The sequence below is a fragment of the Tupaia chinensis genome, unplaced genomic scaffold (genome assembly GCF_000334495.1).
Source record: "Tupaia chinensis unplaced genomic scaffold, TupChi_1.0 Scaffold000063_1, whole genome shotgun sequence".
Classification (NCBI taxonomy): Eukaryota; Metazoa; Chordata; class Mammalia; order Scandentia; family Tupaiidae; genus Tupaia; species Tupaia belangeri.
Genome location: NW_006159521.1, coordinates 5,679,476 through 5,697,550, shown reverse-complemented (window position 1 = coordinate 5,697,550; position 18,075 = coordinate 5,679,476). Strand labels below are relative to the sequence as shown.

General features: G+C 40.1%; 1 protein-coding gene across 1 annotated transcript in view; it reads right to left on the bottom strand.

The window, feature by feature from the left end:
• Positions 1–18,075, bottom strand: part of ICE2 (interactor of little elongation complex ELL subunit 2) — a 64,596-nt gene that overhangs the window by 1,238 nt on the left and 45,283 nt on the right. Inside the window, exons 14-16 of the mRNA XM_006141763.3 lie at positions 14,502–14,586; positions 12,152–12,202; positions 6,015–6,273 (exon numbers count right to left, since the gene is read on the bottom strand). Coding sequence (XP_006141825.1) covers positions 6,015–6,273; positions 12,152–12,202; positions 14,502–14,586 — 395 coding nt within the window. The remainder of the gene's footprint in view (positions 1–6,014; positions 6,274–12,151; positions 12,203–14,501; positions 14,587–18,075) is intronic.

Below are 18,075 nucleotides of genomic sequence, written 5' to 3'. Positions count from 1 at the left end.
CCACTAGGTCTGGGATTCAAACCATGGTCGCCCACGTGGGAGTCCAGTGCCTTAATCACCACTCCACCTGCTGGCCCTGCAAATGATCTTTTATCTAATTTAAATTGCCAGCCAGCTGGGTGTTTTAATATGACACAGTTTCCAAGTACTAAAGTTTCAAATAAAGTAATGGATCAGGGTAGGAGGACAGAAGTGAACAGGGAAACTACTCTTCCTGTTAAATTTAGAAAAAGTTAAAATGTAAAATTAGAAAAGGAGAGAGTAACAACAGGTCTTTGAGCAAAGTATTTGCAATAATTATGTTGAAGAGTAAGAAAAGAAAATACAAAATTAGAGGTGATGAAGGAGAAGAAATTACATGGACACAAAAGAAGGGAGACAATGGGTCAGGAAGGTAAGGAAGGTAAGGAAAGAAGGAGAAGGAGAGTAAGAAAAAAAAGAGTCCAAGAAATAGAAAGAAAAAAGAATGAACATAAAAGGAAGGGGAAAGGCAGAAGAATCCAAGTAGAAAGGGAAAATTGAGAAGCTGAAAAAGCAAGAAAGAAATATGAAAAGGGGAAGGGAAAACTGGAGGGGAACAGAGATGGCAAAGGAGAAGTGGCAGGGGCTGGGTAAGGAGGGTGAGACTGTGGTGGACCTGCTGTGACCTCCGTGTCTACTCTTACCCTTTCTCCCTTTCTAGCTCACACAGCCTAGGGAAGTCAGGCCTATTCTTCTTTTTTTTTTCCCTTTAAATTTATTTATTTACATTAATTCACTATACATCATTACAGCATCCAAAATGGATTTTCCATCCAGAATACACTGTATATTGGCTCGATCAAGCACATCAACATACATGTTATCAACAAATAATTTTCCATTTCTTATGTCTTGTATATTTTGCCTTTTTTTTTTTTTTTGCCATCCTTGATTCCCTATCCCTCACCCTCTGCCGAATCCTACCCTCCTCCCACATTGTCTCTGGTATCCAAGACACACTCTCTTGCTAACCGTATTCCTACTGAAGGTGAGACCTGAAAATACAGCCACCTCCTTGGCTGCTGAGAGAGCATAAAAAGCACGAAGAAGGTCAGGCATCGCACAGGACCAAAGCTGTGCTGCCCGGAACCATTTCCACAGAGCCCGCTCCTATCTGGCCTCAACCTTCTCTAGCCATCTCGCACCTTTTCTATGTCTTCACATCCTGTCCAGTGAACCCCAGCACTGAAGAGAGGGGTGCACTGCGACTCCAGGCACGTTCTCTCACATTCCTAGCCCAACAGAGAGAGCACTGGCGTTGCCCCAAGGGGCTCGCTAAGATCGGCTGGCTCCCACATCCCTCACCTAACACCTGCTATCTCTTTATGAGGCATGTTTTGGTACACTTATATGACCATAAATGACAGCCCTGAGGAGGGATTTGCATCTGCCAGTCTGTCCCTCCGAATCGGATGAAGTTTTTCTTTTTTAACATACTGAGTAGAGAAGTGCTGTGATTTTTTTAGATTATCTATACCACTCCCCACTCAGTGGGCATTGTCCATAAAAGGTACACCAACCACAGTAATTCTACTATAGTAGTCACCATATTCTGTGAGCTCACTTTCTTACTGGTGGTCAGCTACTGTCCAGTACTGTGATGGGATGTGGGGGTGGAAGAAGCTGCGGGAGTGAGGGAGTGGGTACACCACAGCCATGTAACTTTTATTACAGGACAGTGTTATAACTGATATACGTTATTGTAAATTACTATTCTTTCTCTCCTACAATACCTGAATCAGAAACCAAACTTTATCTCAGGTATGTATGTAAAGGAACCCTGGGGGTCCTGGAACCTATCACCCCTGGATACGGAAGGACCACTGCTTATCTGAGAAAGGCAAGCACTTTGAACACTTTCACTGCAACATTAGGCGTGTGACTATAATGAGTATTTAAGACAGAGGTTGTAGAAAGAGAAAAGGGCTAAGTACGGAGCTATTACGACACTGGAAGTGCCAATTCACATTCCCACCAACAGTACAGGAGGGTTTCCTTTTGGCTGCAGCCATGTAGCAATTATCACTCTTTATTTTTTATTTTATTTTTTTTTTAAGAGAAACTTTTGCCATATGGCACATGTGCTCACTGGAGAGAGAGAGAGAGAGACAGAGACAGAAAGCCAGAAACCACTCCCAGTGGGGAGGGGGACACTGCAATCCCTTCTCCTCTATTCTCTCAAGATTTTGGGCACAAACGTACATGCGCCCGACCTAAGTTTTAAGCTGCCAGGTCCGGGACTCGAAACACAGTCGACTACGTGGGAGTCCAGTGACATACCATTATGCCATCTCCTAGTTCCCATTCTTGATTTTTTTAATCTTATCTATTCTGACTGGGGTTTAGTGGTATCTCACTGTGGTTTTACTTTGCATTTCCCTTATGATAAGAGATGCTAAGCATTTTTTTCATATGTGCTTTGTTCAATGTAAATATGTACAGTGATTAAATGTAAAATTTTAAAATGTAAAAAAAATCTTAATAAAAATAACAATAACTGGAAGCCAAAGTCCTAAGTGGCGCGGGAGGCAAATGGAGTCTTCAAGAGAATCTCTGCTGGATGCCACAGGGAGGGCACGCAGGCTCTATTGGGGTGTTTCAGCACTGTACAAGGACGAGACCTGAGTTCACATGGTCTGGGGACTACGGGGCTTCGCTTCATCAGGGGCAAAAATATTCATTACATTCATTTATTCACCATGCAAGTAAGCAGATGACTTCTGGTTTCTGAAGAGCTCTGATCTTTCCCCACTGCTGCTAAGGCTACAAGCCCTACTATGCACTTAGCTTGGTTAGAACTAGAGAATCCCATTCTAACAGCATGGCTACCAGGAAAGTGGGGTAATTCCTGCCAAATGTAGAGCTAGGTTGTGGGGCAGCAAGAGGACATCAAAACCTTCTAGTGACTTTCAAAAGTACATCAAACCTCACTACAAAACCTCATGTGCCAGGTGGAGTCGAGGTGCTGCAATTCAAAAGCACTGTACAAAACTATGTGTAAAGTGTATGTACGATATAAAGCAATTCTGTGTTTAGATTTGGGTCTCATCCTCCAACATAATCTCAGTTGGTCCATGCCAATATTCCAAAACCCAAACAGGAAACACACAATCTGAAGCATTTCTGGTCCCAAGCACTCTGGACAGGGATGGCCTCCATTGTACCTTCTCTCCTATGAGTGACTGTTTTGGGAACCGTATGTAAGTGGAGCAGTACCTTATTTATCTGTCCCTTTGTGCCTGGCTTATTTCACTACAGCATAAATGACTCCAGGAAAAAAAAAAAAAAAAAGTACACCAAACCAAGAAGTTATCTAATTGTCTACTGTATCTAACACGGGATTGTACAACTTGTCCTGGATAAACTAAATATTTGTTCTTGGACTGAGAGCATGAAGCATCTTAAAAAACATAAATCACCAGTGATCTATATGTGATTGAACTGTTAAACTGTATGTGGCCAGGGCCGGCACATGGCACAGTGGTTATGTTGCTGGATTCCCATATGGCCAAGTGTAGTTCAAGTCCCAAACCTGGTGGCTTGAAACTCATGCTGGGCACATGTGACTATGTGTCCAAGATCCCAAGAGGAGAATGGAAAAGAAGGGAATGCAGCATGGCCATCACCCCTGGGGGGGTGATTTCTCACTTTCTCACTCCCTGTCTCTGTCCCTCTCTTCAGCAAGCGCGTGCACCCTAAGACAAAAAACTCTACCAAAACCAAACAAACAAAAAACAAAAAAAACCTTTATGTGGTCATTTTTCCCCCTTAGGTTTTTGTCATAGGGCATGTGTGCTCGCTTGAGAGAGAATAGGGCATGTGTGCTCACTTGAGAGAGACAGAGAGGGAAAGTGAGAACTCACCCCTAGAGGGGATGGTACTACTGCAGTTATTTCTCCTCCAGTGTCCTCTCGAGATTTTAGGCATGTATGTACAGACACTCAGCCTGATTTTTGATCTAGTGGGTCTGGGACTTGAACCATGTTCGGCCATGTGAGCATGTGACTATCTTAACTACCATGCTCTTGCTTGCCCCCCTGCAACTAATATTTTTAAGTTACTTAAGAAATTTTTCATTAGTAGGATATAAAAATCACTACTTAAATTACACTTAAGCAGGAGAGAGCCAACAAAAACTGTAGATAAAATAGGTTATAGTGGAACACTAATGTTCTCCATTTTTTTCACTATCCCAACTAGTTAACCACAGTTACACTTTCTTGGCCAAAGTCACCTAGGAATGCACAAGGAGCTGTCACTTCTAAATGGATCTTCCCAAACAGTAATTTTAGAAGGGAAAACTGAAAAACATAAATAACCCCATTCAATGAATAAATCCTAAGAATTTAAATTTTAGAAATTTCTCAAAAGGGCTTGAGGACATTTATGTATTCATTTAGTATAATACATATATCTATAAAATAGTATTTTATACTATATACATATAGATATTTTATTTTCAATTACTGAAAATAACTGTAGGAATGAAATACAACCTCTACAAACACTTTTATGGCCAAATAAGATGTCTTTTAAATACTTTCATGCCCAAACCCACAGTAGGCCATGTGCCTTCACTATCTATAAAATAGTATTTTACAGTTATATATAAAAGAACTGAATATCCAGTGGATACACAAATGACTGATGCTCTTGAGCAACCATGCTGAGATGACGAGAATTTAGACAATAATTCTGACTCCAAGACTTTTGGGAGTGGGGAAGAAAAGTATACTGGATTTTTGTTTCTTGAACATTCAAATGCATTTGTAGAGAGGAAAAATGTTTCCTACAACTAAACTCAACTGGGAATTTGCACATGAGGTAGTTGCACAAAGGTAACATGTTGCTCCAGAGAAGTTGGATCCCGCATGGTAACCAAGGTTCTACTCCCTGGCCTGGTCCACCTGGTCATGCCTGCTGGGCATGAACATAAGAGCTCAGAATCTGACAGGCTGAAGGAAGGGGACTACTTGTGACCAGACTCTGTGGAGGGTCATGCAGTTAAATCTCTGGGTTCCTATGAAGAGCAGTCATATTGTCTATTAATTTTTTTTATGTATACTTGGTTTCATTTCATGAATTATCTGAGACAATTTGCAGAAGACACAACAAAATTATGATATAATTAAAAATTTATAAGATATGGAAAAATAAAAAAACAAGTATTAGTAATTAGATAATATTAAATATACGACTAGAATATTCAGGACTAGGGACTAGCAGTTAGCATGATGGCGATGTTGCTGGACTCCCATGTAGTTGACTGGGGTTCAAGTCTCGGAACTGGAGGCTTAAACTCACACTGGGCGTGTGTGCGTGCATGCCCAAGGTCCCGAGAAGAGAATGGAGAAGGGATTGCGGCATGGCCCTCCTCTCTGGGGGGTGATTTCTTGCTTTCTGTCTCTCTGTCTCTGTCTTTCTAGCGAGCGTACGTGCCCTGTACCAAAAAAAAAAAAAAAACAAAACAACAACAACAACAAAAAAAACAGGACTAAAGTGTGTTTTGCTAAGTATTAAATAATTTAAATATATTTACTGAATTACAATTAATGTTATTCTCTATAGAACCTTTTCCATACACACCAGTTGAATAACATCTCTTGTGAAAGTGATAGCTAAAGATATTATCATCCACTGTGTCATACTCATCCTTTCTTTAAAAAGTTATTTTATTCATGATAGATTGCAGGTGCACATGGGAGAGGGAGAGGGAGAAAAAGAAGCACTCTTGACAGGGTCTCATCATGCTGTATTCTCCTCTCTTCCAGCCCCCCGGCTTGAAAAGATATTGGGCGCACACGAATGCTGGGCATGTTTTCAAGCTCATCTAGGGGCCCAAACCCACAGCAGACCACGTGCCTTCCAACAGCGCAGTTCAGTTTGCTACTGACTGTGCTACCAGGCTGGGCTCAGGTGAAAACATGGTATAGTAAATAACAGATTAGGCATAAACAATCTAGTGGGAGATCTAATTTCAAAAACAATCTTACCTTTTGTGATGTTGTGGGATCCAGTGATTTCGGAGGGAAAGTACAGGGAATTCTTCCATGATAGACATGATACGGTAGTAAGAGATCAGGATCTAATGGGACCCAGGGCACTGAGAGACTGGAAGGTACAGCAGGAAGGCCGCTGTGTGTTTTATGCAAGTTATACGCTGTCCTGGTAACTTTTCCGTCAGAAGACTTATAGATCAGGAGTGAAGCATCTTCTGCTGCATGAGACAGTAAGTAGGAACCCTCCTGCAAGCTGAATTCATACAAGAAAACTCAACTCACTGGCTTAGTCTGTCAACTTCAACAGCACCTCATTAATCATTATCTATTGGCGACTGAAAATAATTGTAGGAATGCAATACAACCTCTAAAAACAGATTTACGGCCAAATTAGATTTCAGAAGTCTTTAAAACTATTTCCATGTCTAAAAGGCAAGTAATTTCGGGAACCAACAGTTAGCGTAATGGCTATGTCGCTGGACTCCCACGTAGTCAACCGCGGTTCGTGTCCCGGACCCGGTGGCTTAAAACTCACGCCGGGTGCGTGTGCGTGCGTGCCCAAGATCCCGAGAGGAGAATGGAGGAGAAGGGATTGCGGTGTGACCATCCCCCCTGGGGGGTGATTTCTCGCTTTCTGTCTCTACGTCTCTCTCTGTCTGTCTGGCGAGCGCACGCGCCCTACAGTGAAAATCTCTCAAAAAGAAAAAAAAAAAGGGCAAGTAATTTCAATTCTTATTTTGAATTTCAGAATAATTGATTATTTTCTTTTTTCTGTTATATCAATTTGTAAGTTTTCAATCATTTAGTGAAAAACCACAGTCTGGGTCATTCTCTAATCCATGGACAACAAATACTTACACTGAAAAGTATTTCTAGAACATTTTCACTCATTAAGCATTGCGCCTATATTGTGGTCTAGTAATGAACAGCTGAATCAAGATAAAAAGGTAGATGTGGCAAATCCACTATGCTGAGTAGTTTAAAATAAAGTGGCAGAAACAGTTAATGGGACAACCATGACACAGCATGAGGTACTACGAGGAAGGCAACAGTAAAATGGCAGTTCACAGAGATCGAATGTTTACCATAGCAAACTACTGCTGTACTGCTTCACGTCCATTTTCTCATTAAATCCTTCACAACAAACCTTCAAGGCATAATATTAATTATTAACCCCACACTGGAGATAAACAAACAAATTACAGATGCTCAACAATTTGCCTGCAGTTCTGAGCAGAGGCCTTGGATATAAAACCAGGGGGTTGAACTCCACAGGCCAACCCTTCATCACGTCCTCTGCAGACACAATAATCACTTATGTCAGACATCAAATCTGCATTTTCCTTCTTCCTTATAAACCTTAAAGGGATTCAATGCACCATCATAAAAAGCTAAAGGATATGATTAATATAGTGCTTCTTTGGGATTATACACTCCTCTGGATCAAAGGGGCCAAGGAGAACATCAGTTCTTTCCCATAATATATTATTAAAAATAGAGATTAATCATACTTTAGTTATACGGATCTGCCCACAAACCAGTAAGTTATGTTTTCATTAACTTTTTAAAAAATTTTTAATTAACATTCATTCACTGAGCGTCGTTACAGCATATAAAGTGTGATTTTCCATCCAGAATACACTGCATAGTGGCTTAATCATACATGTTATCGTCAATAATTTTCCATTTCTAGTTTTATATATATGTATGTATATGTATATTTTTCCCTCTATTTCTTAACCTCTGCCATTTCCCACCCTCCTCCCACACTGTCTCAGGTGTCTGAAGTTGTTTTCCATTCCTTTTTTCCCCTACACTTTATTGATTCACAAAATTTCTTAAATATTCTAACTACTTTCAATACCAAGTTCAGCTCGTATATACATACCTGTGAGTACGTCTGATTTTAGGAGTAAAACTCTGAGTAGAATGAATATACTATGATGTAGCACCTAGCTGATGCTACACAGTTTACTACAGACATTAAATAGGTATATTTTAATTTCAAGAAAAGCAGTTTTAGCTTTATAAATCAAGGAAATGCTAAGGAACTTTGCTTAAAACTTAAACCCAGGAGGAAAGTTTAGGATTCTGTTCAATTAGTAGGTCCATGAACCTATCGGCAGCTTAAGACAGGACAAAAATCCTTAAAACCGGAATACAAAGCCTAGAAGAAAATCAGCCATGCTTTTCTCAAAAGCATAAAAATCTATTTCACCAGTTCAGTCTCATGTACTTTATCTTCTGCTGTGATTCGATCTTCCCGATTAAATTCTGGATATAATATTCAACTCCAGACTTGTCCCCACTGGCCATTTTCTTAGTTTTCTGTGTGTCTGTATTTAATTTTCCTGATATAGCACTCCCATCAGAACTTCTTGGTCTGGTGTTGGTAAATTCTTTCAGGTTTTGTTTATCTGAGGATGTTCTTGTCTTTTCTTCCCATATGAAGGGTAATCTTCCCGGGTACAGTATTCTTGGTTGAAACTGCTTTTCCCTTAACACTTTGAACGTATTTTCCCATTCTTTCCTTGCTTGCATTTTTTCCAAGAGAAGTCCGCCATTAGACTGACAGGATATCCTTTGTAGGTAACTTGATGTTTCTCTCTTGCCAATCTTAGTATCTTGTCTTTGTCTGTGGCTTTGGTCAATCTGGCTATAATGTGTCTTGGAGAAGATCTTTTTGGGTTGATTCTATTTGGGGTCCTTTGTATTCCTTGGGACTGGATCTCTGAATGACTCTCTAGGTTTGGAAAGCTTTCTTGCTGGATTTCATGGAATAGGTTATCAATGCCCTTATGAGTCTCTTCGCCTTCTGGGATACCAATTATCCAGATGTTTGGTGGTATCTAGAATTTCTCATATACTGTTCTCATTTTTGGGGGGCAACTTTCTCAATCTTTGTGGTGAATTTTTCTAGGCCAGTGGTTCTATGTTCTATATCTGAGATTCGATTTTCTGTATGATCTAGTCTGCTTTTAATACTTTCAAGGGAGGTTTTGACTTCCTGTATTATAGTCTTCATCTCTAACAGCTCCATTTGATTCTTTCTTATAGTGTATATTTCCTCTTTTAGATCTGTAAGAATTTCCTGACCTCCTGGAACTCATTAGCTCCTTTCTCCTGCCTCTTCTGCAGTTCACTGTCTCTCTCCTTTTCTATCTCTGCTAACTTTGTCACTATGAATATTCTAAATTCTTTATCTGACATTTCCATGAGTATCACTGTACTGAGGATGAAGAGAAGTTATTCTTTTTCCTTGGAGGAGAGGTATTTTTTTGCTTTCCCATGTTTCTTGTGACTCTGTGGTGATTTCTAGTCATCTGATAGATGGTGTGTTTCTTTCTAATTCCTGAAGTCAATCTGAGCATTCAGAGGCGTGCAGGAGTGGTGATCTGCAATCTCTCTTTTGTTATGTTTTCACTCTTCGTGTATCAGATTCAGTGGGACTAGAGGAATATTCTGACCCTAATCATATTCAGATGTTTGGATCCTATTCACTTGGACCTGTCTAGACACTTAGTGAGTAGAGGCTGAGCAGCCAATGAATAAAGATAAAGAAAAAAGAAAAAAAAAGTTAGAGAAGAGGAAAGAAGAAGAAAAAATAAAATAAAAAAGGGGAAAGAAGGTAATAAAAAAAACTTTAGATTTTAATTTTAAAAAGCAAAAAATGGGAACCAGCAGTTGGCGTAATGGCTATGTCACTGGACTCCCATGTGGTCGACCGCAATTTGCGTCCCGGACCCGTGGCTTAAAACTCACGCTGGGCGCGTGTGTGTGCGTGCCCAGGATCCTGAGAGGAGAATGGAGGAGAAGGAATTGCGGCGTGACCATCCCCCCAGGGGGTGAAAAAAAAAAAAAAAAAGCAAAAAATGAAAATTGCACAGCACATAAAAGCAATATTTCACAGCTCAAGTTCTGTATCCATCTCAGGATGGGCCTGTGTTTGTGCCTTTCCTAAATGAAATGGGGAAAGACACCAATTAGCACAATAAAGGAGGGGCTTGAGAGCCCAAAGAATATTTTACCTTAAAAAAAATAAATAAAAGTCATAGGGAGACACAGAAAGATAGACGGAGACAGAGAGAAATGGAGAGAAGGAGACAGAGGTATCCCTATCCACTAGAAATGAATCTGGAGGAAGAAGTCTCAGCAGAAATTCTTCATTTTTAGTCAAGAAAAGCAGTATTTCACAGCTCAAGTTCAGTATCCATCTCCTTTCATTAATTTTTTAAACTGAAAAGTAATAGGAGTTGACAAAGGAGGTTCAAAGACATACTCTTACACCTTGAAGAATTTTTTTTCCCAATTACTTTCACATTTCCATAAAGGAAAATGAATAATATTTGATTTGGTAATGGGCATATGTAACATTACAAAGATTGATCTTTTATCAGTGAAAGTCATATATCTTAATTATCTTCACTCAAAATGAAGAAAGCTTTTGTTTATACAGGAATATATTAGGTCCAACGAGAACGAGACAGTTCTAGGGGTATCTTACAAGTACCACAGAAATGCAATATACATTGATGGATACAAACTATGGTGGGAAGAAAAATAGCCTCCTGAAAATGTGTGTGTCTCAAACTCTGGAACCTGTGAATATGATACGTTACATGGTGAGGGGGAATTAAGTAGCAGAATAGAATTAAAGGTGCCATTCAGCTGACTTTAAAATGGTCAGATCTTCCTGATTACCTAGGTGGGCACAGTGCAATCACAAGATGGAAGAGGCAGAAGAGACTCAGAGAAAGATGTGACTATAGAAAAGGCTGAGTGATTTGAGGACTCAATTCACCTTTGTAATGTTTAAGTTGGAGAAAGAGAGCCGTATGTCAAGGAACACAGTGGCCTCCGGAAGTTATAAAGGATGAGAAAGAGACCCTACTGTGAGGAAGGAGTGCAGCCCTGCTAAATCTGTGACTTTAATACAGTTAGATCAGTTAGACCTCTCTGTCTTAGAAGCTGCCAAATAATTTTATGGTAATGTGTTACAGATGTGTTGAAAAACTTAGACACAAACTAAATAACGGATTGATATTACAATTTTAAAAAGCATCTGGCAAATTTCATGTATAAACATTATACTTCTTCATATGAAGAAGAGGATATAGAAAAGAAAAACCCGATCACAGAACCTCAGAAAAGCAGGTAGTAAATTACTGCACCCGACACCATCATTTCACAAATAAGAAAACCGGTATCTAGGTGTATAATAAATTAAGTGGATAGGCAGAACTAGACCTTGGAGATTTTGACTTTCAGCTGACTCTTGAACTGTTTTCTAGTCTATCTTTTGGTAAGAACAAAACAGAAAGAATGCAAAAGTTCACATTATAAAACAGCCTGATAAATGATCGAATGGAGAATCCATATTCTAAGAGATGCCATGGACCTAATGACTTTTGATCACTAGCTCCATGTTACTTCTTTAGACAGAAAAGGAACAGAATGTAGATATGGTAGATGGAGTAACCGTTCCTCATGCTGTCCACAACTAATCTCCAGGATCCATGATTACATGACCTCGAATGGCTCTGCTAATGGGAAGAAGTTCAGGATTTTGAGATGAGGTTACCCTGAGTCTGGGTAGGCCCAACACAATCCTAAGGGTTCTTATGAGCGAGGAGGGATAAAGGAAGAAGGCAGTGGACGCGAGACTTGAGTGATGCACTCTGATGACGGAAGAACGGGCCACAAGTCAAGTAAGATGGCCACTAGAAACTAGAAAGTGCAAAGAAATGAATCTCCTCAGCACTTCCAGAAGGATCCAGCCCCGCTGATACCTTGACTTTAGCCCAGGGAAACTGATTTTGGATTTCTGACCTCTAGAACTATAAAGGTAAGAAACTGTGTTATATGAGCTACTAAGTTAGTGGTAATTTGTTATAGTGGCAACAGAAAACTAACCTTACAGACTTATAGGAAAGCATAGATACCTAGTTCATTAGACAGATTCAATCATACCATTTTTTTTATTTATGTTTACAACTTCCACCTTGACACAATAATTTCTGCATTTCCAGATTATTTTCTATATATCCCTAACAACATAGTTTCAAAGTTTCTAAGAATATTGACTTAGTAAAAACAAACATATCAATGCAAAATGTTAAAAGAATACTTACCTACTTAATTTTTTTAGAATGTGTTGGAGGATGTTAAATAAACTTGAAATCCTATTAAACAGAAGAAATTCAGCAACATTAAGCCACGATTAATTTATTTTACAGATAAGAAGAGATATGTGTTCAACAACAATAAAAAAACATGAGATAAACAAAACTAACGAAAACTTATCTTTATTTAGATTAGTTTATTCTTATGATTTCCTCATTTCCCTTCATAAAATATTTGGTTTTGTATGAGTCAGAGCAGCTTTAATGAGATAACTATTATATTTCACACTAAATGTTAAGGGGTCAGCAGGTGGCATGATGGTTAAAGAGCTGGACTCTCACATGGCTGAATATGGTTCAAGTCCCAGAACTGGCAGCTTAAAAATCACACCGTGTGTGCCCAATATCTGCAGAGGAGAATGGAGGAGAAGGGCTGGTGGTGTGGCCATCCCCCTGGCAGTGATTTCTCACTTTCTCTCTGCCTCTCTTTCTGTCTCTCCTCCCCTCCCCCATCACTGGTGAGGGCATGTGGCCTATGGTAAAAACCCTAAAAAGAAAAAAAAGTGTTGGGACCAGCAGTTAACGTAATGGTTATGTTGCTGGACTCCCATGTAGTCGACCGCAGTTCGCATCCTGGACCCGGTGGCTTAAAACTCACGCCAGGCTCGTGTGCACGTGTACCCAAGATCCCGAGAGGAGAATGGAGGAGAAGGGACTGTGGCATGGCCATCCCCCCCCGGGGGGTGATTTCTTACTTTCTGTCTCTCTGTCTCTGTCTGTCTGGAGAATGCACAGCAAAAACCTCTTAAAAAAAAAAAAAAAAGGCAGAAAAAGTGTTCAAAAGTCTTTACTCCAGAGGGACCAGCAGTTAGCATAATGGCTATGCTGCTGAACTCCCACGTAGTCAACCGTGGTTCGCGTCCCGGACCCGGTGGCTTAAAACTCACGCCGGTGCGTGTGCGTGCGTGTCAAAGATCCCGAGAGGAGAATGGAGGAGAAGGGATTGCGGCGTGACCATCCCCCCTGGGGGGTGATTTCTCACTTTCTGTCTCTCTGTCTCTCTCTGTCTGTCTGGCAAGCGCACGCGCCCTATAGCAAAAATCTCTCCAAAAAAAAATAAATAAAGTCTTTACTCCAGCTAATCTGAAGAAGAATTTGGCTTTTAGAGATAGTGGTGAATTAGAGTCCAAAGAAAATTATGGTTACTTTAAACGTGCAATAACAAAGATACCGATAGAGAATAGAATTGCTAAATGTAAATAAAATATATTATTCTAAATATTTCTTCAGTATCTCTTCTAGAACTCAATGGTTTGCACTGGGAGAGTTTTGCAAGCAGTGAGTAAGGTACAGAAAAGCCTTTCTATAAACCTAAATTAAACAAAAGTCACCATTCAAGAGAAGAAATACTTATAACAGAAGGTGCGCGTATTTAAGTATGAGCAGAGAATTCGGGTTTGAATGTGGAACTCTTAAAAACCGTACCAAGCCCCAAAGTTGACCATTTCTCATTTTACGTGGTGAATCGAACATATTAACTACCGAAGCTGTCACTAGCTAGCCTGTGTAGTCTGGGGCAGGTCTCCTGAAGTCTTGGTTTTCGCATCTACACAATGGAAATGATACTGCCACCAGCCTTTCCTAGGAAGCTGTGACACACAGATGAGATAACGTGCATAAAATGGTTGGCTTCCTCGTGCAGTGGTAATGTACTGCTCAGAGAAGCCAGATCCCACGTGGTGACCACGGTTGTCAGCCTGCAACATGCAGGGGTTATGTACAAGTGCCCAGACCAAGGGCACGGAGGACTGGCGGAAACAGACTGAGATGTGACCAGACCCTGCGGAGGGCTCATCTCTCTCTCACTCTAACATGGGCATGCACGCACTCTATTCTGAATAAAGAGAAAAATAAAAATATCCATAAATGATTTTTACATTTAGGTATGTAGAGTTCTGAATGTTAACAAATTCATTTTGTTTGATAATAATGCTTGGAAGAAGGGTCAACTTTTAAAGTTAGGGTGTCTAAATCAGTGCATGTAATCCTGAAAACTAAGAATCTGTGACTGTCTTATCCTTTCTCTTCCCTGTAAGGGGAATGTTTGCGTCCCATGCACTTCAAGATGGCGGCCGCTATCTCCAGGCTCCCTTGCCATAACAGAAAGGCTGATGCCTTTCTAGCCTTGTATCTAATTTGGAGATGGAAATGATTACTACGGATGGATCACAAATTGCATCAGAGAAGTCTCAATGTATAAAAGAATTAAAAATAAATTAAACATAACCAATATTTAGAGATTTGTAAGTGATCATGTGAACAAGTTTTTCAATTCCGACCATAAAGTAAACTTTCTTACTTGAGTGCTGAAAGCTTTTCTTGTAATTCTTCGGAGGTAATTTCTTCTAGCAGAAAAAGCTTTGAAGTAAATGCATCGATATGCCCTAAAATACAATAGTAAACTTAAAAAGGAAAAGTAATTGCAGCATTTAAAAAACAAAAAATAAGTTATCTAATCTCATGTTTAAAAAAAAACTTTAATAACTCTAAAGGAATTCTACATTTTAAAAAGAAGATAAACACATTTTAAGTTTATTAAATAAAACTGTATTTTAAAATAACATAAAACTTTAGATTATAGGGCCAGCTGGTGGCATGATGGGTAGGGTGGCTGGATCCCACATGACCATGGTTTGAGTCCCAGACTTGGTGGCCTGAGGAACAGGCTGTGCATGCGTGCCCAAAAATCCTAGAAGAAAAATAGAGAAGGGACTGAGGCATAGCCATCTCTAGGGGTGATTTCTCATTTCCCCTCCCACTATGACTCTCTGTGGCAGGCACACATGCCTTATAGCAAAACTGAAGAAATAATAACTTTAGATCATAAAAGGAATATGTTCTCATTCTAAAACATTTGAACATAAAAAAGTCTATGCATATCCACACACATACAAATCATATGTAAGCCTTCAGTTTAATAGTGACTATTAAAAAACATGTTTCTGGGACCAGCAGTTAGCATAATGGCTATGTCGCTGGACTCCCATGTAGTCGACCGCGGTTCGTGTCCTGGACCCAGTTGCTTAAAACTCACGCCGGGCACGTGTGCATGTGTGCCCAAGATCCCTAGAGGAGAATGAAGGAGAAGGGATAGCGGCATGGCCATTCCCCCTGGGGGGTGATTTCTTGCTTTCTGTCTCTCTGTCTGTCTCAGTCTGTATGGCGAGAGCATAAACCCTATAGCTAAAACCTCTAAAAAAAAAAAAAAAAAAAAAAAAACCCACATTTCTCTAATTCTTATTAAAGTTGCATTTTTATGGATTTTTTTAAGAAGAAAAATATGTACCTATTCTTTATAAGCAGATAAAATTAAATATATAGTCTGGGCATGCTCGATACATCTCTAAGATAATAATTAGATTATTAAAAGACTGCTTATTATTATTTTGGGGGGGAGGGGGAAGAGGTTTTTGCTACAGGGCGTGTGCGCTCACCAGAAAGACAGAGACAGACAGAGAGAAAGTGAGGGGGGATGGGCATGCTGCAATCCCTCCTCCTCCATTCTCCTCCTGGGATCTTGGGCATGCACACACACACACACCTGGAGTGAGTTTAAACCACCAGATCTGGGACTTGAACTATGGTCAATTGACTACATGGGAGTCCAGCGACATAGCCATTACACCAACTGCTGGTTCTGCTTATTATTTTTAATTAAAGCACATCACAAGATTTCCCATGGTTGGGCCAGCCAATGGCATGGTGGTTAAGATGGCTGGTTCTACATGGCCAACATTGAGGTTTGAGGGTTTACCTCATACAGGAGTTTACAATTTCCTCCCACTAGAGCTTTCTAACTTGTGGGCCTCAAATGGTGGCTTGAAAAAAAATCAGGCACTTGTATATGTGTGAGGGGAGAATGGAGGAGAAGTGACTGCGTCATGACCGTATCCCCTGGGGGGGATGCTCCCTCACTTTCATTCTGTCTCTCTCTGAGAAGCAAACATGCCCTATAACAAATTAAAAACAAACAAAAAACCCAAAGCAGTCTGCTCAGAGTCTGTCTTACAAATATGACACGTACCTAGAATTCTATGAAAACAAAACAGCAAATTTTCAAGATGATGCTTCTGTTTTAAAAAGCAATATGCACCAGCAGGTGACATAGTGTTTAAAGTGCTGGGCTCCCACATGGCTGACTGTGGTTCAAGTCCTGGACCCAGTGGCTTGAAACTTATGTTGGAGACATGTGAGTACATGCCCATGTCTCTGTCTGGTGAGTGCACAGCCCTATAGTAAATTTAAAAATAACAAAAAACAACAATAAAGTAAAATTTTAAAAACCAGTGTGTATATATTTCAGAATACAAGTAAGTTGAGACCTTGAAATGTACCAAGGAAGAGTGATATAAAAGATAGTGCTGTGTTAAATGCAATACAATCAAGGCAACACTAAAACCATGTTAAAAACATCAACTAGCCTGATAAGAGTATAATACTTACCAATGACGATAATACCACTTTTATTTTTTTAACTCCCAATATTTAGTTATCAAAACAAACTACCTACACAGCTGATCCTAATCACGGGGACAGTAAAACATGCACATAACTTAATACCTTATTTTCATATTCAGCCCCTTTTCACTCAGTTTGTTTTATGCTCATACAGAGAATTTAATTAGAAACATTTTACCAGAGCCTTCCTTCTGGGACAGATCCATCTGTTCCCACACCTACTTGCTATTTCTCATATCAAATTTTAGTTTCATCTCTGTATTTCTAACATGATGCATTTCTAATAACAAAGATACATCTGAACAGTTTAATAACAATATAAAGGAATAATACATATAAAATAGTTTTAGATGTTTACTAAACATGCCTTTGAGAAGACTAACAGTTCTTGCCTTTTTAAAGAAATTCAGTGAAAAATATGGTCTGTTAAAAATAACTTCCATAGAGAATAGCATACCAAGTGCTATGAGGGTCTACTTCCTGTAGAAGTTGGCAACTTCCTCACATCGGAGCTTTCTAAACTGCAGGCCTCAAATGTGTTATCTGTGTGCTTGAGCTAGTAATCTCCTCAGCCTCCCAGCAGCTAAGCAAGGCCTGGGATAGCGAGAGCATCCTAGCCATTGCCCTTCAGTCATTAGCAATCTCTTCTGTATATTACAGGGTGTTACACAAGCATTTTTGTGTATGTCAAAGTTGGCAAGCACTGCTTTATGTAGTGTGGTTCAGACACTCTCTCTCTCTCTCTCTCTCTCTATATATATATATATATATACACACATGTGCACATACATTCATATGTACATACAAACAGTCCTTGTTTTGCATGCAGTACAGGGCAACAGAAATGATCATACAAGCTGAAATCCTGAAAATGATTTTTGTCTTTATTTTTTTTTAGGCTTCTGCCATAGTGTACATGCACCCACTGGAGAAACAGTAAGAGGGAAAGTGAGAGATCACACTCCAGGGAATGGCCAGGCCGCAATCCCTGCTCCTCTGTTCTCTTCCTGGGATTCTAGGCACACACGTATACATGCCTGGCATGGTTTTCTCTCTTTTTTATTGAGAGGTTTTTGCTATAGGGTGCGTGTGGTTGCCAGAAAGCCAGAGAGACAGAGAGACAGAAAGGGAGAAATCATTCTCCAGGGGGGATGGCCATGCCGCAATCCCTTCTCCTCCATTCTCCTCTTGGGATCCTGGGCACACATGTAGATGTGCCCAGCATGAGTTTAAGTCACTGGGTCTGGGACTCGAATCAGGGTCAACTACATGGGAGTCCAGTGACATAGCCATTATGCCATCTGTTGGTCTCCCAGCATGATTTTCAAGATGCCAGGTCCAGGACTTGATTCATGGTCAGCCATGCGGGACAGTTACTATGCCACCATGGCACCTTCTGGCCCTCCCTGCAAGTG